The 22348-nt window shown below is 42.0% G+C and overlaps 3 protein-coding genes across 3 annotated transcripts; all 3 read right to left on the reverse strand.

Moving 5' to 3' along the window:
- Positions 1 to 12679: 12679 nt before the first annotated feature.
- Positions 12680 to 14491, reverse strand: K441DRAFT_559767 (HET-domain-containing protein; the record flags this gene model as incomplete). Its single annotated transcript, XM_067643468.1, has 3 exons — positions 12680 to 12944; positions 13017 to 13893; positions 13951 to 14491. The coding sequence occupies 3 exons, from the start codon at positions 14489 to 14491 to the stop codon at positions 12680 to 12682; spliced, it is 1683 nt and encodes a 560-aa protein (XP_067504156.1).
- Positions 14492 to 14824: 333 nt separating this feature from the next.
- Positions 14825 to 16270, reverse strand: K441DRAFT_719900 (uncharacterized protein; the record flags this gene model as incomplete). Its single annotated transcript, XM_067654033.1, has 4 exons — positions 14825 to 15443; positions 15524 to 15811; positions 15879 to 16070; positions 16124 to 16270. The coding sequence occupies 4 exons, from the start codon at positions 16268 to 16270 to the stop codon at positions 15240 to 15242; spliced, it is 831 nt and encodes a 276-aa protein (XP_067504157.1). The 3' UTR covers positions 14825 to 15239.
- Positions 16271 to 16427: 157 nt separating this feature from the next.
- Positions 16428 to 18537, reverse strand: K441DRAFT_107697 (uncharacterized protein). The gene is made up of 2 exons (XM_067639938.1): positions 17779 to 18537; positions 16428 to 17727 (listed from the first exon to the last, which is right to left on the reverse strand). Exons 1-2 carry the CDS (start codon positions 18260 to 18262, stop codon positions 16586 to 16588), a joined length of 1626 nt encoding a protein of 541 aa, XP_067504158.1. The 5' UTR covers positions 18263 to 18537; the 3' UTR covers positions 16428 to 16585.
- Positions 18538 to 22348: the final 3811 nt, after the last annotated feature.

Below are 22348 nucleotides of genomic sequence, written 5' to 3' on the forward strand. Positions count from 1 at the left end.
TGATGTGTCGACGCCCAATTGGCCCAAAAAGACCGGTCCTTAGTCGCGGCTCGTTGTACTCGAGCGTCGATTGCTTGCAATGGCGCTCGCAATAGGCGAACGTCTCGTGATCGTTCTTGTATAGTAGGTTCCTTCTATTGTCCCACCATACATCCTTATTGTTGGACTTTCTCAAGCAGGCCAAATTTGTATGGAAAGCTGGTATATACGCTGCCTTAGCTAGTAAGATCTTCGTGGGACCCGATGGCGTCTGGATAGTAATCGCTGCCGCCCCTATACCCACAAAAGCTCGACACAAAGCTCTGCGTACGGAGGTGTCGACCTAAATCGAAGTTCCTTACTACCATCGTAATACTATCTGACGACCTAGATCGTCTATACGAACTATATCTCAGTTGTCTCGTATCTTGAGCTCATATATCTCATCGAACGTCTCATTACCTGTTTCTCTTAACTATGACCTACTACATGACGACGTCGTCGTCATTGTATTTGGGACCTACCTAATGTATATAAGAGAGCTTCTAGAGCCCTCTTTAATAAAACAGAGTTCTCATTCCTAATCGTCCGTTCAACAGGAGGCTCTACACAAAGCTCTGCGTACGGAGGCTCTGCACGAAGCTCTACACGAAGCTCTGCACAAAGCTTTTATATAGAGCCTTCATAGTAGAGCCGTCGTACGCAGAACCGTCGTACGCAGAGCCGTCGTGCAGAGCCTCCATATACAGAGCTTCGTGCAGAGCTTCGTGCAAAGCTTCGTGCAGAGCTTTGTGCGGAGCCTCCGTATGCAGAGCTTCCATGCGCAGAGCCGGATGTAGAGCTATATATAGAGCCACCTACTAAAATATAGAAAAAAAGGATGATATAACTTAATTTTTATATAATAATAATAAAGAAGGCGACTAAAAATTTATTTAGGGTATGCCAAGACTTATCGCGATAAGATTTATCCAAAACCATACTACTGCCTAGTGGACGGGTATTCCATATTGAAGAGCTAAGCAACCTCTTGTATTTTTTAATTTAGAGGTATTAATAGAGTTAAGAGCTTCTAATTCCACTTCTAAAACTATATTTTATATAATGATAAAGAGGAGGAAGGCGACTAAAAATTTATTTGGGGTATGCCAAGACTTATCGCGATAAAACGCAATGGATATCCTTATCGCGATAAGGATATCCATTGCGTCTTATCGCGATAAGGTTTATCCAAAACCACCCTGTTATAGGGGTGTAGATCAATTTCGTTAAAGAAGGTAACTGCCCCACATACAAATCAAGTCGCGTCGCTTAACAAAGTCCTGGAAAAGTCCCTCAGACCGTAGAATCAACTTTTTGACAAAAAAGTTGATTCTATGGTCTGAGAGACTTTCGCAAGGTTTCTTAGGCGATCCGACTTGTTTTGTATGTAGAGCAGTTACCTTTTTCAACGAAATTGATCTACACCTCCACAACAGCTACCATCTCAGAAATACCGTTAAATTGATCCGCAGAAGCAGCTCTATAATCGATGAGTATATCTACTCCGTACGCCTCCACGATATCTAGTAGAAAGCGCCGCCGAACGGGCGATGCGTCGATTGAATCTGAAGCTCTGCACGAAGCTCTGCACGAAGCTCTGCGCGAAGCTCTGCACAAAGCTCTGCACAAAGCTCTACACGAGGCTCTGCGTACGGAGGCTCTACACGAAGCTCTGCGCGAAGCTCTGCACAAAGCTCTGCGGAAGCCCTGCGCGAAGCTCTGCGCGAAGCTGTCGATCGGAAGTCCGTGCACCGATTGTAGGAAAAGAATAATGACTCTGTCTATTGAATGGTGGCTCTAGAGCCTCTATATATACATAGGAAAGGTGTAGGAAATGGGAACGAGAAGGGGGTAGGGGGGTGGCAATGGAAACAAGGGGTAGGTGACCGAGTTAATGATTGAGTCAATGACTGAGTCAATGGGAGGTTGCTGAGTCGGTAATAAGATAACCTAATCTAGGTCGACACACCCCCCCCCAGCTAATTAACTGGTAGGTGATTAGCTAGATATACCTAAATAGGAAATATCTATAGTGTTAAACTAAATAGAAACCATCTAAAAGCAAGAACTTAATAAGGAAATCGTGTAAATAGGTTAAATAGTATAGTTAAATCTAACTACAATAGGGTCTTAATATTAATTAGATTTAGTTGTTAAATAAAGCTTTTATGCTTCTGCCTTGGTAAGGCCTTTATAAGACCGTCAGCTGTTATATTAGTAGTAGGAACCTACTTAATTATAATTAACCCTTTTTAAACCTCTTAGCGAAGCTAGTGCTGGTGGATATCTATATAACGAAGCTTTGTGTTTAATTAGGGTCTGTTCTTAGTAAGCAGCTAAATTATCTATAGGTTATCGCAGCTAATTATATACTCCTTATTTATATAGAGTTATATAACTTAAAAGAAGCGCTACCACTAAATTAATTCGGTAGCTGCATTTAATAGAGCCTTAAGTTTAGCTTTAGTGCTTAATGTTATAACAGTCTTCTGCTTAGTGGAGCGCTAGTTAATTACTCCCTTAAATAGTATAAATATAAAGCCTTTAGTACTCTTCCAACTAATAGGATTATTGCTAAATATAGCGTTGCTTATATAGATAACAATCTAACTTCTAATATTCCTATTTAAGTATTTAATCGCTAGGGTTCTCGTTTAATAGAGGTATAGAATTACTTAATTAACTACGGCTTTATATAGGGGCGACGGATTATAAAGAAATTCTACGAGCTTGCTTAAGGCTTAAGTAATATTAAGTTATATAATGTAGGTGGCGTAGAGTAGTAAGCCGACCTTTCTCTAATATATATAGACCTGCTGCTTAAAGGCCTGCTCTAGATTAGGCAAGAGATCGTCCGTACTTATTAGCGTATATATTAGATAATAATCTTTTAAATAGAAGGTGCTGGCGATTTTATTAATATAGGAATCTTAATAAAGCTAAAGCTTTTGTTAAGGTTAATTATAAAGGATTCTAATTCCTAAGAACTAGGTTAGTTCTCTTAGGTTCTTAATCTTATATTTCTTTATTAGCTCTTCCTTAAAGAGTTAAAGCTTTAGTAGGTCTTTTATGCTGTAGGCTACTATAATATTATTAACGTAGAAGAATATAATTAGCCAGTTATTGTAAAATAGGTATAATTCTCTATTAACTGCCGTTAGACCTAGGGTTATTAGGGTAGTTAAGAACTTATTAAGCTAAAGTAATAGTAATTATTGGAGGCCGTATAAGCTCTTTAAAGGAGTAGATACCTACCCTTCTATTAAAAGCTATCTAGAAACTTAATATAAACTATCTTATTAATAAGGCTATTAGCAAAGGCATTAACTATATTATACTACTAAGTCTCTAGATTGTATATAGCGACGATCGCTATTATAGCCCTAAATGTTTTTGCTATAAGGGTTGCTATATACGTGTCCTTTTTACTAAGTTATTATAAGTCGCCTTATATATAAAGACGGGCTTTAAATTTAACTAGATATTTATTAGTATTAAACTTATAAATAAACACCTAGGTAACGAGTAAGACGTTAAGCGACACTGTCCGTTTAACAGTCTTAAATATTCCTTACTACTTAAGATTACTAAATTCCTTATTAGCAGCTTCTATAAAGCTATCTTTATATAGGTAAGCTTAAAGCTCCTTTTAGCTATAAGGTGGTAATAAAAGCTTATTACAGTGTAATTACTACTAGTAATATTTAATTCCGGTAGTAAAAGCTTTATAGAAGGTAGAAAGGGTATCTAATTACTTAATATCTATAAGGTAAGCTTCTTAACGCATTAAGGGCTTCTTAGTTCTTTTACTTATTATAATATTAATATCGCCTATATCGCCGTGGATCTCCTTTCTTAGATAGGCTTATTCTCTAAAAATGAGCTTAAATTAGGGTTTTTACTTAATTAAGGCACTTAACGGCTCTATATTGGTAGTATTTAATTAAGGTTTTAGCGTCTTAGCTAGGGTAGGGAGGCCTAGTATAGAGTTATCCTTAGAGGCTTATAGGCTAATTATGTTATTATCTTAATCTGTTACTTAATCTTAATTTTTATTAGAATCCACCTATTAACTTCCACTAATATCTACCTCGTCCTCCTTATCTAACGTCTTATCTAATATCTTATTAAGCTCTTCCTAAAGCATCCTATTAATATTTAATATATTAATTACCTCTAAAATTTAATCCGCGCGTTTTTGGAGCAGATTTGCGAGATTTAGCTAACTGTTATTATAGAGCAATTGCTTATTAAACGTCACGTCTCTTATTTAAATCACCTTTTTTTTGCTAGGTATATAAACCCTAAAGATATTTATTAACTAGTACCCCACTAGGTATCTAATATAAGCCCTTAGCTTAAGCTTTTATATATATAAGATATTAGGCCGTCGAAATCGGACTCTGCACCTGTACGCGGTGACGGCTACGAACCTGGGTCTTCGAAGATCAGACTCAGAGCCAACGCAGAGACGTCGCACAGCGTGCTGGTGGGCCTGGTGGTGGTTGTACGCGTCGTGGGGCGTAGTGAAAAGTTTTCACATGGGATGGTGAGATCTCGAAAACCACTGCTGATGGTACCCCTTCACAATACAGCCGCTACTGTTTCCCTACTGAGCACCTGTACGATCCAACATGGATACACGGCATTTGATAACATCCCCCTGACCTACAATAGAAAGCATTGACGACCTTATATTGACGAATGAACGAACGCGAACGAACGAATGAGTAAATATACGGCCCCTCCTAACCCCTAGGCCGATTGCCCGCGGAGCATGCGGTCACTCGCCGTACTGCCGTAACACTACTAAAACCAGCAGCTGGATAACCCCCCATGGTTTTCCTTGTCTCCTCTTAACGGAGTAGTGCCCGTAAAGAGGGCCTAGCGACTAGGGCCTAGGCATAAAAGATACCCAGATATATACACACACATCCCGCTTTTATTTTTAGTATTAGAATAGTAGAACGGATGAATCCCCCTTACGCCTTCGATAGGCCTTGGGGGGGGGAGGCAAGGCGTATATGGCAATGGTTAACAAGAGATAGTATATAGGGGGTGGTTAAGATATGGGAAACAACAGTACAGCAATCGAATAGCAAGGCCTAGCTAGGACGTAGTGAACCCTAGCTTTGGATAAGCTAGAGAAGGAAGCAGTGGTTCCCAAGGAGTTTAAACATCTAAGGAGGACAGGACGTAGCCGTAGGCCCGCAGGGCCGCTGCTACGGACGGACATGGCAAAACAGGGGTTTTTCATCCTACTGAGGTGGCTTATAGGGTTTTTCCGTCCCCTACATCAACAAGGGTTTTCTTCTTGTCAATTTATAAGTTTCCCTTGTGTACGGAGTAGTCTGCGTGGGCCTAGATAGGATCCGTATCAGACGTTAATTAAAGAACTTACTACTATATAAGATATTATATTTAAGTGGGTAAGCTCTACAGCCGTATACTCGTAGGTAAGCTATATTTGGCTTTAATGGCGAGAGCCCTAGTGCTAACTAGAGCTTCTTAAAAGGTATTATCTAGCTAAGCTAGGCGCTCGGTGTCCGATTAATTAAATATACTATAGCCCTAATAATTTCTATCTAAATTTCCTGTGGTAATTAAGCCTTAATCTATATATATTAAGACTTAATAATAATTACCCCTCTAAAACGTTTAGTAAAACTATTTTAAGACTTTATATATAGGGCCAACTACTCTAGTAATATTCCTTTTTGGGTTCTCTAGGTGTTAAACTCGCTACCTAAAAACGTTTCGCCATTAATTTAAATTATTGCGATCTTTAGGTTATATTAACGTTCTACCCTATTTAAGTATTATATAATTACTTATATTGTTAATAACTTATAAGCAAAGGTCTTAACCTTATTTAAATATAGGAATTTATTATAAAAATATATTGTCTAGATATAACCGTTATATACTACAATTTCTAGAAATAAGTTAATATGTACTTAGTAAAGGGTCTAGTTGCCTTACTAATAGGTAGTCTTTTTAATACAATATTATAAGCCTTACTAACAGCATAGGTCTTATAGTTAATTGTCGCTAGACCTTAAAGTTTCGCACTACCTACTTCCTAAGGTAAATGCTTAATTGCGTTGGGTCTTATATGGCCTAGTCTCTTATACTAAAGTCTACTAGCTACTTCCTAATTAGGAAGGGGGTTTTGCAATTAAATTGTAAATAAGGCCTTACTTAGGGTCTTTAATTGCAGCTTGTTATACTCTAGGGTTAATTAATTATAATAGCGCTTATAATATGCGAACGTCTTATAATTGTTTTTTATATAGTAGGTTCTTTTTATTATCCCACTATATATCCTTTTTATTAAACTTTCTTAGGTAGGCTAAATTTATATAAAAACCTAGTAAATAAGCTGCGTTAGTTAAGAAGATCTTTCTAGGACCTAATAGCGTCCGGATAATAATTACCGCCGTCCTTATACCCTTAACTGGATCTATACCCATCCCGGTATATATAAAGTTATTACTTAGTTAGAGCTTATTAACGAACCTTAATTAATTGTTAATAACGTATATAGTAGTTCCGTTATTAAGAATTATGCTATCGCGTAGCTTATAGTTAGTGCCTACTTTATAGGCGCCTATTTAATATATATAAAAGGTACTATTGTCTTCCTTTTTATCTAGGCTCCGTAGAGCTTTTTTTTTCTAAAGACTACTTCCTAACCTTCTTTAGTATTCGCTTATACTATTCTAGGGCGTTAGTAATCTTTTCCTTAACCTTCTTAGCTATAGCTTTGTCTAATTTCTAGTCCTTTAATTAAACTAACTTATTAATATAAGGGCAATTTTAGAACTAGTAAACAGCTCCGTAGTAGCATATTAGGGTTTCTTTCTTCCGTGCCATCCTAGAAGGGGTAGTAGTAAGGGCCTTACCTTTAGGAGCCTCGTCCTTAGGAGCCTTATTAATTGGCTTGCCCTAAAAGCTTACTGCATTAGGACTGTCACGGATTCCGGCCTAGCGGCCCTTAGCAAGCCTTGGCACCCCACAGTATATAGAGTGCTGGTCCCTTCGCACCTCTTTGCACCTTCGTGCAATATCCTGTCGTGTACTATAGTCAATGCTACGACGTTTACAGAGCCTCCTGACCTCGTTCCGTGATAAGCACTAAGCTAAGCTCTATTCTTCTGCTAGGTAGTCTTTAGTCGTTAATAGTTCTAATATATATTAACTAGTTAATATATAGATATTACGTAGTCCTTAGCCTAGTTGTGTTTGTTAAATTTAACCCTCTATATTAAGGCCTAATTTAGTAATACTAGCTCTACCGCTAGCAGAAGGTCTTTAATTACTTAGTCGCCGTCTACGTCTAGCAATTTAATCTTTTTATAATTGTTATACGTCTTCTCCTACTGCTATAACCAGGCCTCAAAGTTCTAATTTTTTAGGCCCTTTTTAACCTTAGCGTATTAAGTAGATAGGTAGAGCTAATGTGCAGTATTAGTAGGGGCAACTCTCTCCTTAAGAGTTACTAGTATGTTATATACCGAGTCGATACCCAGTATATAGGTATTTAGATGTCTAGCTACTATACCAGTAGTATAGCTTTGTAGAGAAGTTAAGGCTGCCTTTTACTTTTTATATTCCTTCTCTACTGTCTTATACCTCTTATGGAGAATTTAAAGCTCGTCCTTTTTGTCCTTAGAGAGAGCTGTATATAAGGTTATTTCTGTCTTTACATCTTAAGGCCTAGGAAAGACTAGTTCAACCAATTAGGGTAACTTATCCTTTTTAGTTAAAGGGTTAACGTATTTCTATACGTCTCCTATTTAGGCGCGAAGCCTAATAAGGTCAATCTATTCGTCCCAATTAGCTTGGCTCAATAATATTACCGTCGTGGTAATAGCTTAGGTAGGTGGTTAAGAAGTTATATTAAAAGGTGCTTGTAGAAAGGTTGAAGGATTTAGTAATAAGTAGTAATTTAATAAGGGGTATAATCAATTAAATCAAATAGTTGAATAGGAGCAATACGGCAAGCAACCCGGGCTCATAGCTGTTAATCGGAAGTCCGTGCACCGATTGTAGGAAAAGAATGATGACTCTGTCTATTGAATGGTGGCTCTAGAGCCTCTATATATACATAGTCAGGGTTGTAAACGATTAAACTGATTGCAATCAGATAAGATTATCGATTGGATTGTGATTAGATTGTTAGTTTGTAATCTAATTGTAATCTAATTACAATTAGATCAGCGGCTTAGCATTCCCACATTAATAATTTTAAGCTAAAGCTCTCCTTTTACATCGTATGAAAAATGAGCTCTAAAGCAGATCTATCCCAGATTACAAATACTCTTTAATTAATTAAGCTTTCTTCTTAGAATAAGGGGAAATATTAAAGCCCAATCCTTTTATATACCCGAGAACCGTACGAAGATAAGCCAGCGTAAGATAAAAACGGAAAAAAAATCTATTACTGCAAGTCCACAGACTGTAAGTATAGTATAATAGTTACTATAAATTTCCAGAGGCATCTTAAATAAAATTACTTAATTAATATTAGCCTTTTAAAAACAAGTTATATAAAAACTAAAGCAAACGCTATACTTAAGGATCTTTAGGGGTAGGCTAGATCTAAGAGCGATCTATTAGAGTTTAAATCTATTATTTTAAGGTCCTCTCTTAATTACGAAGTTATTAATTAAGCCCTTATTAATTTAATTATTATATAAAACCTTCTATTTAATACAGTTAAATGGCCAAAATTCTATACTTTCTATTAGGCTTTAAATTAGGAGTCCTAGAGCTTTATTACAGCAGCTTATAGAGATATTAGCTAGAAGATTAAACAGTTATTTAATTCTTAAAAGGATAATATATAAAAAAAACTTTAGTTAGTAATTTTAAATATTTATCTCTCTATTAATATCTAGACCTCTCTAAATAACTACTCTCTCCTCGCTATTTGCTCCTATTTTATTAATACTTAAGAGTAAAGAGCGTAGGCTCTTCTTGCTTTATAACCAATTATAAACTATAGCGGAGAAGAATAGTAGAATACCCTTCTTTTAGTACTACTGGATTACGGTATTATATAAAAGATTAGGGCTATTATTAGTAATAATTCTTTAATAAATAATACGCTGTGTTATATAATATCCGATTTCCTACTAGAGAATAAAGATATTTAATAGGATCCTGTCTACTAACGAATTTAATGCTAAGGATATATTATTAACCTTACGGTTAATACTTTCCTCTTTAGTGCTACTTAGGAGGGAAAGATTAAGGCGTATAAAAGGCTCTCTAAAAAGGGAAGTATAAAGCTAGAGACAATATATAATAAGGCCGCGTAAGAGAATAAAAGGGATATATTCCGCGTAATAGGGGCGCTTAGGCGGTATATAACATTATTATCCACTCCCGCTCCTTAAGCAATTGTATAAAATAGTTTAAATTAATTATCGGATAAAGGATTCCTCTTAATAATCGTATAAGATGGAATAGCTAGTGGTAAATACTAGAGACTATAATCTAGTATAAGTCTGGAGTTAACTAATATATAAAGGCCAATATAGATATACTTAATAAAGACTTTCTTAACCTAGCCAACTGGTCCCTCCTTTATACAATTAAGAACTTCCTTAGGCCTTTCTATAGCGCAACTATAAAACTTTAAGGGCATAGCTTAAGCCTTAGCGAAGTTCTCTTTATAATAGACGTCCTTATTAAATATATAGAGATATAATAGGCATTAGTAAGTATTAGATTAAACTAAGACCTAAAGCATTATATTAAACGAGCTTAGGAAAAGTTTAACGAATATTATACTAAAATAGATAGCTTTCCTCTCTACGCTATAGCACTAATTCTTTAGCCTTAGCGTTGTATAAAATACATTAAAGAGATATAGAAAAAGGAGTAGCAGAAACCTACGCTTTAAAAGTTAAAGTAGCTCTAGGAGCAATTCTAAGATTCCTATCCCCTTCGTACTATATTATATAAGAGGCCTTTACAGTACTAGATAAGGGAAAAAGAGCTAAATAAGTTTAATTTTATTGCAAATAATCTTAAAGAAAGAATTATTTAACCGTAAAGCCTTAATAAGTATAAGGATTACTGCTCTAAAGCTCCGTACTAAATATAGGGCCTAGCTCTTTATTAGTAGGCTTAGGAGCCACAAAGAAAACAATAGCTAAGGCTTTTAATTCTTACTATAAATATCCTTTCTATTCTAGCTATGAGCGATAACCTAGAGAGGGTTTTCTCAGGTGGCCGTTATATAATAAGCTGGGAAAGAATAAAGATGGGAATAGACAGCCTTAAGAGAACAGAATATTTAAAAAACTGGTATAGAAGCGGGATTTTAAGTAGGTAGTTATCTAGGGTTCTAGGGGTAGAGATATCTCTTTAATAGGATTAATTATACGGGGTGCCAAGGAATCTGCTATCACGTGCTATAATTATTAATTAGATTGTGATCGTCAATTAGAATCTCGCAATCACAATAATCCGATTGTGGCTGATTGTGGCTGATTGTTTACAACCCTGATACATAGGAAAGGTGTAGGAAATGGGAACGAGAAGGGGGTAGGGGGGTGGCAATGGAAACAAGGGGTAGGTGACCGAGTCAATGACCGAGTCAATGATTGAGTCAATGACTGAGCCAATGGGAGGTTGCTGAGTCGGTGATAAGATAACCTGATTCAGGTCGACAGAAGCTCTGCGGGAGGCTCTGTACGAAGCTCTGCATACGGAGGCTCTGCACGAAGCTCTGTATACGGAGGCTCTGCACGGCGGCTCTGCGTACGACGGCTCTACTACGGAGGCTCTATATAAAAGCTTTGTGCAGCGCTTCGTGTAGAGCTTCGTGCAGAGCCTCCGTACTGTTGAGATTCGACCTCTTGGTGTCGTAAGGAGGCTGGGTATCCAGCCTCCTCAATATTGTATTATATAGCTACTAGCCCTCCAAAGTTGGAGAGAGGTAATCCAAGCAATGAACACATTACATTTCAACACGTACGCAGAGCTTCGCGCAGAGCTTCGTGCAGAGCTTCACGCAGAGCTTCGTGCAGAGCTTCACGCAGAGCTTCGTGCAGAGCTTCACGCAGAGCTTCGTGCGGAGCCTCCGTATGCAGAGCTTCGTGCAGAGCCTCCGTACGCAGAGCTTCGTGTAGAGCTTCGTGCAGAGCTTCGTGTAGAGCCTCCGTACGTAGAGCTTTGTGCAGAGCTTTTGTACGCGGAGCCTCTGTGCGGCCTACCCAAACAATAACCACCTAAGGTACTCCGCACGTCCGCGATATATATATATAAACAAAATAGCCTTATTAATCATATATAGTTACTAAGTTTTATCCTTTCTATAAAAATTTTTTTAATAAAAAGTATAAAAAGCTATTTTTAAAGGTTTTATAGCCGTTATACCCGCTTTATTATATAACCTTTTTAAGTTTAAATATCCAGCACTTAATACTATAGCAGCTATTTTTAGAGTGGTTATTATAAATCTATATAGGTCTTATATATATTAGCTAGCGTTTAGTAAAGTTATAGAGCCCTAATGTCGTTAACAACGCGTTTTTTTTTTAACGAAAATGATTACAAGACCTAAAAATACCTAAGTAATAAAAATGATATAGTCTAAAAGCCTAGGTTCTGTTGTATAATTGATCAACTTTGGGAAGTGATATAAAATGTTGGTGTTGAGCTATTTCAATATCCGCAACCTCCGCAACGCGGATATCGCTGACGAGGTCTACAAGTGCTACGAAACCAGCTCAGACGTGATACCGGTGGTTCAGCACAAACGTAGTTAGTCAGCTTGCGGACCGATTGAAAATCCGCACCAACGGAATCACGTCTGAGCTTGCTGAGGTAATGAGCTTGCTGAGGTAAGGGATCTCGATAGATTTGAATATCTTCGGCACGTTCTGCGCTCCGAATCGGCCTATTAGCAAAGAAGAAGAAAAACAAATTCTCGAGCAGGGAAACCTCACATAGATTGGATCCTTGATGACTTGAGTCATTTCCGCGACTAGCTGTGCGTCGTCGAACTTTCCCGTTCTTGGATCTCGCTTCCGCTTGAAATACGCTGTTGGTTTCCCTGATGCATTTCCTTTCGTCATCCGCTCTAAGCCCTCTGGCAAGTATTTTAGGGGTTTCTTGGCAGCTGTTTCTTACTCCTTAACTTTCGGGAACTTTTGCCTTATGTTAATAAAACTCTTTGATAAGTAGGATAGGTAGGTCGCCATCTTCTATCTGTTTTTCGGTGAATTGCTTAGTAATATTCGGTAAAACACTGGCCATTTTAGGGTAAAATACAGGGTGGAGTGACCGTAGAGTCCGGAGATACGTGATAACTTAGGAGTACGCGTCCTTGCACTCAGCCTCATCAGGGGCAGTCCATTCGGCAATCACTTGGATGGCATAACTGCTAGAAACACCCAGTGTTCATCGCACGGAGCATATAGAACCTAGCAGTTACCTCTTCAAGCTAGTAGCAGCAGTTCGTTTGAATTCTCTGCATGAATGCTATCCTAAAAGAGACCGTTAGGCCCTCCAACGCCTGCCCACAAGAACACGAGCGATGATACGCTAGAAGCAGCACTCGCACAAATACATAATGAGCTCTATCACTCCTAGGAAGAACTGGGATCAGATGTAAGGATTAATTCATCCCCAAATGTCGCTACCATAGAATGAAATCAATGGTCTGCTCTTTCTCCACCTCCTGCATAGTCTGCCCATCCATGAGTCCATGCACGTAGCATTCACCTACTAGCGTAAAGCCGTCATCCGTATCAAAGCTCTCCCGAACTGGTCCACTACGTGAACGCAGCACGAAAGGCACTCGGCCTCCGAACAAAATGCAGATGATATCACCTTTTTGCATCGTGCTGGGCCCGAGTCCAATATACTGAAAGCTAGTGAAGAGGCTCCGCCCCTCGCACTTACTCTTCCTCTGCTTTACGACCTCTTCTTCGACCTCTTGCGGCATCGGGGGTTTCCCGCCGCCCCTTATCCACGCGGTATATGCTGGGAATGTGGTCAGCTCATCTTGTAAAGTCAGTCGTCCGCCAGATGGGAGTAGGTCCGCTGCCAACGTGGTATCTACTATGCGTTTCATCGTGGTAACCTTCTCTTCCGGCCAATCGCTTGGCCAGTTAAAGGACACCGTAGTGGACGGATCGCCTAGCCTTATATCAATAGGAATGGTCTGCTGCACAGGTACAACGAATACACCGCGCACCATTAACAGGTGCGGGTTTTGCGAATCAAATCCAATTGCAGGTGAAGTGCTACCGCAGGCGGAAAAGACGTTACGGCCATCTGAGCGGCGGTAGCCTAGGGGAGAGAGGACCCACGGATTTCGCCAGTCAGGGACCCAGGAAGGTAGCTCGGAGCTACTATGACGAGGCTCTATGGTGCTGAGGACCGTTAGGTCTGCGTCAGCAATCAGCGACAAGGCTGCCGCGGTTATGAAGACGTCTCGCACGCTCAAAGAATAGTCCGGTCGCAGCGGGGGATCGAATGTTTGTGCAAAGCTACCAAATAGGGAGAAAACTTTATCTCGTGCGTCTTTGGCATTGCGCTGCCTCACTCCCTGCAGCACAATGGAAAGTTGAGTGAAATAGAGTAAGTGTTCGCAATGTGGAATTGTGTTCACCGTCTTCATAGAGTTTTGGTATGTTGCCTTGTACGAAGCTGTCTGGAAGGCAGAGAGCCAACCAGGGCCAATTTCTTGAATCCACTGATCTGGGAGATGGTCAATATGGCGGGTATAGTTAAAGAAGCTCTGCCCATCAATAGAGAAATCTCCACAGAGCATGAGGCTTTTGCGGGCTAATATGGCTTCCTGAAACGTCCATGCACGATTAAACCAAGGCCGAGCAAAAAAATTCCCTAAAGTTTTCCAGGCTGGAGCATCGATTGGTGGCAGAATGCCATCTATAAGTTTACAGACCTTCTTTGCGCGCTCTTGATTTTCCTCAGGCTTTTCACGCTCCCCATCTTCCATTTCCCCAGGATGCCATCTGTCAATCAGCGAGAACATTTCCCAGACTTGAGCCGTCTCCTCATCTGCCTTCCCAACCCATATCAGGACAAGCTTGGCGCTTCTGTAGATGTCGTCCATTATGCCTACCTGCAGGCTTTTTTCGAAATCATCCTGCTGATTGATACATAGCGCATCCACCCAAAGCGTCCGGTCTTTCTCGATATCACGTAGCTGGACGAGTGCTTCCTCGAGGTTTGCTGTCACTGTTGTCTCGATGCTGTTGTAAATAATGGGTCTCTGGTTGGATTCATTACCCCAAACGTACGATAACGCCTCATACTGCGGCTCGCTATCCAATGCCACTGTCTCCAAGGTGCATTGTAGTATGTCATCCGTGCAACCGTGCTTTAGGATAAGAATACGAATATCTCGAGCACCTTTTAACGGCTGATAGAGATCTCTTGAGCTGGTAGCGCTATAATGATACCCTTCCGCAAGAGGCATGACGGGGCCGAGAAACCATGGAGTGTTTGGGCTGGCGCGACGGATGCAGATGGCTTGGGTATCCCTATAAGTGGTGGAGCTGTGGATTTGGTTGATTTTAAACGTAGCAGCCATGATGGGAGGAGTTAAGGTTTAGGCACTTATCGGCGTTGCTGAGAGCCTCATAGCCACGGAGCCTTTCGGAGGGAGTGGAGAAGCCGCTTAACGTCCCGTCCTATTCTGACTGACACGGTGGAACGGCTTCTGATCTAGGTCACTCAGTCCCCGCTTCGGGACCCGACCGAGTGAAGTGGCGGCCCGTTCTAGCTGTGGTAAAGGCGCCACAGACGCCTTTACCACTTCTTTGACATTATTAGCGAATACCCAGCGGCCCGCAACCGGCCACTCCAGCTAGCCACGAATATGGAAACTCCTGATATGCCGATTCTAGACCTGAGAAGAACACTACCTGTGTTTGCAGAGGAGATTAACCAAAGAATTACCATATCAATAGTATGAAAAACTTAAGGACATCGTATATACATCCCCCACCTCTCGCTTGGTCAACTCTAATCAGCCTTGTCTCGGAAGCGCAGACAAATAACCTAGCGAGAACATTCGAGAGACCCAATAAAAGTCACATGATTTGTCCCCAAATCGTCGCAGAGCCACCATAGATGGACCACCTGCATTACTGCGTCCCTGCAGCCAACCTGCATCATAGGATTGATCCAATAGTTTGCTCTCCGTATTACACATAGTATAAACCTTATCCCTTTATGTCCGCCAACGCGTCATTGACTTCAAGGATACTCCATTTCCAAGGATCAAGGCCCTTAGGATTGCCATTCGCACAAAATGTCTTGTACCATTGCCTCCGCCCGTCAGGGTCACGTTTCGTCTTGCTCTTAAACAAATCCTTCAGGTCTTCCCAACCAGGAGTGCTTCCACAGTCTTCCGCACATGGATGGCCCTAAGCATAGGTTAGCGATGACTACGCTGCTCTTTGACGTCGTTTGCATGTCCATTCCGTAGACATTATATGATACGTACCTCTCCTCCCAGACACACCACCTCCATTTCATCAGGTATCCCCATTGCTCGACGCAACGTTGGGTCGGCATGACCGAGGAAGACAATCTGATGTTCCCAGCTATCTCCATGGTCGTATTCGTAGGAGACCTCAACCTTGCCTCGATATTGTTCGCCGTCGTAAATATCCGCGAGGGTGTAGTCTGAAACTTTCTTGATTTTCTCAGGTTCTGGGAAGCAGTCTTTCATTTCGTCGTCTAAGACAAGGTTCAGTAATTCTCTGCTGTATTTGCTCATAAAACTGGGCGGCTGTTGACAAGAGAGGTGGGATTATTAGCTTAGGCGACCCGATAAAGAATGGTTAGGGGTGACACACCTCCCCCGGCTCAGATAACTTTGAGACGCTGAAAGAGTACGCATGACAGCTAGCCCATCCGAAAGCAATCTGTAATACCCCGTGTAGTTTCTCAAAGGTATATCTCGACGGGACGGAGAGGAGTCGGGAAATAGTAGGATCACTCGTGCTAATCAAGTGGACAAGCAGAAGGTAGCTGTCGCCTGCAGTTGACTCGTAAGTGTCAGCAACAGGCGCCAAATAATATTAGGAAGTATAAATAGTACCTTCGAAATTTGTCCATTCCGATTGTCTGGTGAGTTGGCAGCCTCGTCGTGGTTGTTGGGACGGGAAGATGACTGGGGCGCGGACTTGTCGGTCTTAGACGCGTCCGAACGCGTCTTAGTGGAGCGCGATTTCTTGGCTTTAGGCATCCTGATAATTCTCAATTGGTTCCCTTAAGGCTGGTTTGGAAATGTGGAAAAACGATACACTAATGCTGACCTAGAGGAGCGTAGATAATAGCAAGAAGCAACAACAAAGTTGGGGGTAAGGGGTGGCATATAAACCTTTGTGATTACGTCACTGGCTGAGAGCACGAACATATCACTCGACAACGTAATCTCCACTTTTCAGCCATCGAGAACCCCTGAAAGTCCAATCGCTTCACTGCTTAACATCCTCACTACTATATCCTATCAATAGCCTTTTTAAAGCGCTCTAACTGCTGGAAATGCCTGGGTGATTGGTCAAAGCTTCGACTTTTTACAGTATGCTCCCTCAGATGGCTCCGCAACCTTCTTCGCAACACTAGGCAGCAGATCTCGCACCAGCACACTCTTATTCTCGCTCTGCCTACTTTGCGGCACATCTAGTGCGGGATTCTTCTCAAAGAAATCTGCCGGCTTCAAGCTGAGCGTTGTAATCTCCACTGGCATGACAGGAAAGTCCTCAACTCTCGGGTTGTGCGTCATGCCGAATGTATGCCAAAGCACAATGTCCTGGTTCCTCACACGCTCCTTCCTCGCCGCATAGTCGTGCACCCCATCGATCTCGGCTAGTGACTGGTTCGTCCATTTCCCACCGGCCCAGAGGTCGCCGTCGCGATACTTAGTTACCCAAATGTGATGCTCAGCAAAGCGAGCGCGACGACGCACGACGGAGTCTAGGCCCGCGAGTAAGAGCTGGCATGGTTGCGGGACGAGCTTGTAGCCGACCGGATTGCCAGAGATAGGATTTCTAACGCTCTCGTTGACGATCTTAAAGCAGCGGTTGGCCAGTGGGTCGGCGTTCGCGAAACCGGATGTCTCGAACGGGGTTTTAACTAGACGCCAGGCATTGCCATGTGGGTTTTCGCGCTCCGTCTGAGGCACTGTGACGGAATCTTCTTGAATTACGGTGTTGATAGGTCCATCTAGCATTGGATCAATTCGCAGACAGAAGAGGTGCTGATGGTTGGCGGCCAATATGCCCGGAGAAACCACATTCCCCCATTCGGACGTCTTTCCTGGATCAATCAGAGAGGTTGAGAGGATGCCCGTCGCGCGCGTCTCAAGCTCTACATTGCCGTTCTGCATAAACATCCACGCGAACATATATTCATAGTTACCGACCGTGAGAATGCTTTGCAAGACAAGGTTGCGCGCTCGCACAATGCCCGCGTTCTGGGTACGGTGGTTAGTGTGCTTCCAGCCTATCCCCCCGTCTTGTTCATGCAGGCAGATCACGCTTTCCGCTTTAATGGGATTGCCCTGGTCATTGCTGAGCCATCCACTGAAGTAATGGATCATGCCTAGACAATCACAACCTAGAGACAGGCTGTTCGCAGTACTTCCAGCCCCAGCGTCTCCAAGGTCGAAGGCTTGCTTTCGGTGATAGGGACTCCTTGGGTCTGGTGATTGTGTCAGCATTTGGCGTATAGTGGGATGGTTGAGAGAAATACCTCCATACGGTACCGTCATCTCGCTGACACTCAAACGATAGAAGACTGGACGTCCATCATACCTCACATCATGCACTGTCATACCTTCGCGGTAGTTGAACCCAACCCGGAAACGCCACTTCTGCCACGAGACGCTGTTTCCGTCTATAACTGTGAAGCTAGGGCCCTCAGGCTGAACAACATGCAGAGGTTTCAAGTCTTTTCTTGGTCCGGTCTTCTGAAGCTCATGATAGTATTCATTCTCTACGCAATGAGCCATCGGTTTCTTCCCTCCGGTGTGATACGAAAGTCCATCTTCTTTACCACCAGTGGCAAGAGGGTCGATTCGCACGACTTTCCCCAAGAATATGTCGAGTACAGGCGAGAACGGTAACGGGAACGCATACTGATTGCTGTCCGGGTGATTATGAGGCGCACGTGCATACAAAAAAGCCTGAATAAATTTATGCGTGTCCGGTGTCGAGTCTCGATCCGCACCATACATCCAAGTATCACACTGTATGACAGCATCATCTGGCAAGTGAAGTTCTCGGACCGCTTGCAGCACAAGTGGATCATTCAGGATTTTTTCAGATGACTGACGCGACTCGAATCTAATACCTTGTCAGGCAGTGACATACCTGACAATGTACAAATGCTTACCGGTCGATTGAGCCATGTTGCCCATATGCAGCATGCATTCGTCCCACTTCTGTATTGCTGTCCATACTGACAATACTCTCTGTGATCTTTCTTTCATTTTCAGAGCTCCATATTACATCCACACATCGCGGCACAAAAGGTCTCTCTGAAAGAGGCCTTCCTGCGGCTTCAGCATCCAGGTAGGGGAGTAGTAATGCCTTCGGAGGTTCATGGAGGGACATGTTTTTGAAGCGAATATGTGTCTTAGTTCCATTGGCTTTGTCTTGCTCTTGGACAAGCCTCGTGACTATGGCACTTGCGCGAGAGATCTCATCATCTGTGATAATGTGCAAGGGATGAGGCTGGGTGAAATTGACAGCTCTTTGCTCACCCAAGAGTATAGAGCTCTTGCTTATGGGGTCTTGGACAGACATTGCTGCAGAACAACACTTGATGATTAGATGGAGTAGAATGTGCAGGATGGGTCTCCATGGTTGTAGGAGAGATGGAGTTTATATACTTTCGTGGGACGAGGTGAAAGTCGTGCAGAATGGTGACTCAAGCACGATTGCCCAAACTAAAGGGTCCACATCAAACTTTCCAGTGAGATGTTGGCATTTGCGGGGAATCTATAACGGTAGAGGCCAACTCACCAAGAGTTGGTGATTGTAATGGATGCTTTACCTCAGCAAGCTCAGACGTGATTCTGTTGGTGCGGATTTTCAATCGGTCCGCAAGCTTACTAACTACGTTTGTGCGAAACCACCAGAATCACGTCTGAGCCACATTTCCAACGTTTCTTAGTTTTTCGGACAATATCCGCGTTGCAGAGATTGCGGAGATTGAAATAACTCAACACCAGTATTTTATATTATTCCCTAAAGTTAATCGATTATATAACAGAGCATAGGCTTTTAGAATATATCATTTTTATTACTTAGGTATTTTCAGGTCTTATGATCATTTTCATTAAAAAAAAAAAAGCGTTATTAGCAATTTTGTAACCGTGTATAACTTTATTAAACGCTAGCTAATATATATAAAACCTATATAGATTTATAATAGGTACCTTAAGGCACCTACTATAGCCAGGTGGATATATAATATCCGTAATATACTAGATAATCTCCCTCTAAACCTCATTATATACTAACTACAAAGTTATAGATATTTAAGCTAACCTATAGTATACTACTATAAAAACTCATTATATATAGAGATAGAAGGTTAAATAAGATACTAGAACAGCTGCTACTGTATTAGGTGCCGGATACTTAAAATCGAAGAAGTTATAGGATGGAGCGGGAGCGACGGCTCCGAATAGATACCCGCAACGTCCTCAACCGCACTGCGGGTCTCTTCGTGCAGAGCTTTAAGCAGAGCTTCGAGCAGAGCCTCGTGCAGAGTTTTGAGTAGAGTTTTGTGCAGAGCTTCGAGCAGAGCCTCGTGCAGAGCTTCGAGCAGAGTCTTGTGCAGAGCTTCGAGCAGAGCCTTGTGCAGAGCTTCGAGCAGAGTCTTGTGCAGAGCTTCGAGCAGAGCCTTGTGCAGAGCTTCGAGCAGAGCTCCGTGCAGAGCTCCGTGCAGGGCTTCTTGCAGAGCCTCCGTACGCAGAGCATTGTGCGGAGCTTGGTGCAAAGCTTCGTGCAGAGCCTCCGTACGCAGAGCTTTTGTACGCGGAGCTTTGTGCGGAGCTTCGTGGAGAGCCTCCGTACACAGAGCTTTGCGGAGCTTCTGCAGAGCTTCGTGCAGAGCCTTCGTACATAGAGCTTCGTGCGGAGCTTTGTGCGGAGCTTTGTGCGGAGCTTTGTGCAAAGCTTCGTGCAAAGCTTCGTGCAGAGTTTCGTGTAGAGCTTCGTGCAGAGCTTTGCAGAGCCTCGTGCAGAGCCTAGGCGAATCGCCCATTCGGCGGCGCTTTCTGCTTGACATCGCGGGGGCTGATGGGGTAGATATATTGATCGATTATAGAGCTGCTTCTGCGGATCAATTTGACGGTATTTATAAGGTAATAGCTGTTGTGGGGGGGTAGATTAATTTCGTTTAAGAAGGTGACTGCTCCACATACAAACAAAGTCGGATCGCTTAGAATCAACTTTTTGACAAAAAAGGTTAGCGATATCCGCTTGCGGATATACGTATGTCCGCTAATTGATTCTATGGTCTGATGCTGAGCGATAAGCAACACGGCGGGGCTTTGCGTCGTCTGTTGCGCTTTTGATCCAATTGGGCCGGCTTCTCCACACGTGAATGCAGGTGCCAACGCTTTTCCGACTACAGGGTCGGGGGTAGCAACATCAATAGTATGTCCACGGTTCGATTTGTATGGCTGAATCAGCCGCTAAGTCACGATTTGGCAGGCAGGAGGCCCGTGCGCTCAGCGGCATGTGGATGTTACCCCATATCCACGGTCGATCTTCGATCGCCAGCAACGCCGCAGCAACGTCACGCTCTCGACACCCGTTAAGCGGTATGCGTAGAGCTGTCCGAGGGCTCTCTGCTCGCACTAGGATGGCAAGAATTAGCCGTGGGTTAATAGAGATATTTGCGTTTTAGATTAGGCGCCGCTATTATATAAGTACCCTACTAAACTTATACCGCACTAAAATGAGCCCCTAAGGGGCTATAGATAAAGGCTTTAAGAGGACTCCTTAGAAGCTAGATATATATACTATTTTAAAGCTTTTCTACCCGTTTAAAGCCGTTTACAAAGCTAATCTAGTAAGCACTATATTTGCTCCTACTGTTAATTAACCTATTATATAGCCGCTTCCTTACTAACCCTTTAGGCCTACGTAACCTGCCTAATCTCCTTAATAACCTTAAGCCGTAGAAAGTACTATTAGAGCTCATTCTACTAGCTAGCCCGCTATTTACTGCCCTATTTAGAATCTAGCGCTACTATAAAAGGATTACCTCTAAGCCCTTTAGTTTACTCGCGCTAAAGGGCCTATATAGACTTTACTGTATAGTATATATAATATATAGGCGGCTACTTAGGCGGCTGCTTGGGCTTAGGCCCTTACTACGGCTATAGCTATAGCTATAACTACGGCGGCGCTGGCGAAGGGGAAGCTATAGCGCTTACCTAGGCCGATATATTCTAGCTCAATTCCGTAATAAATAGAGGCGCTAATAGATATACTATTAAACGTAAATATATAGATGCCGAAGGGACCTTAAGCTAAAAGGTAAAGCTACTAGATGTAAGTAATTAAAGCTATAAAGACTGCGCCTACTAGGACTTGGCTATATAGTTAAACAACACCTATAGCTCGCGTGCTTAGGCGTTTATAGTCTTTAGGCGGTTTATAATAGCTAGTACGGCCTAGTAGAGTATTAATAGCTAGCTAGGGCCTTTTTTCTCCTACTATAGGTAGGCTTTAACCTTTTATATAAAGGGTAAATAGGCCTTATACTAAAAGACCAGGTGGTTCTATATAGGGCTACTTAAGAACATCTTATAGAGGACTACTAAGTCCTATAGGATAACCTCCTAAAGGTAAAATAGGAGGTTTATAGCGCTTATAGCCGCGAGGTTATTAACCTAGCTAACTTAAGGGCTAAACTAACCCTTTTAGGCGTCTAGCTTTAGCTAGATCGTTAATAATAGTATATTAGGGGGGGGCGACGCTTACCCTATAAATTTTAAAGTAGCCTATCTATGGTAAATAGCCGGCTATTATCCGTATAAACTCCTACGGTAGTAAGTTTAAGTAATAGCTAACTATCTGCTCCTAGTTCTACCTACTAGCGTATTTAATTTAGTTTTTACTAACCCCTTTTAGCTCTACTGTTTTAGTGCTAGCACTTTGCCTAATATAGGTCTTCTTCTATATGAAGACGCTAACGGCCTAGAATGCCTTAGTAACCTACTCCCGCTATAAGTTATATAAAAAGGCCGTCTTACAGTCCCTAGCGCTGCTCTTAATTAGGCGGATATTATACTATATTA

The sequence above is a fragment of the Cenococcum geophilum genome (genome assembly GCF_001692895.1).
Source record: "Cenococcum geophilum 1.58 unplaced genomic scaffold K441scaffold_20, whole genome shotgun sequence".
NCBI classification, from domain to species: Eukaryota; Fungi; Ascomycota; class Dothideomycetes; order Gloniales; family Gloniaceae; genus Cenococcum; species Cenococcum geophilum.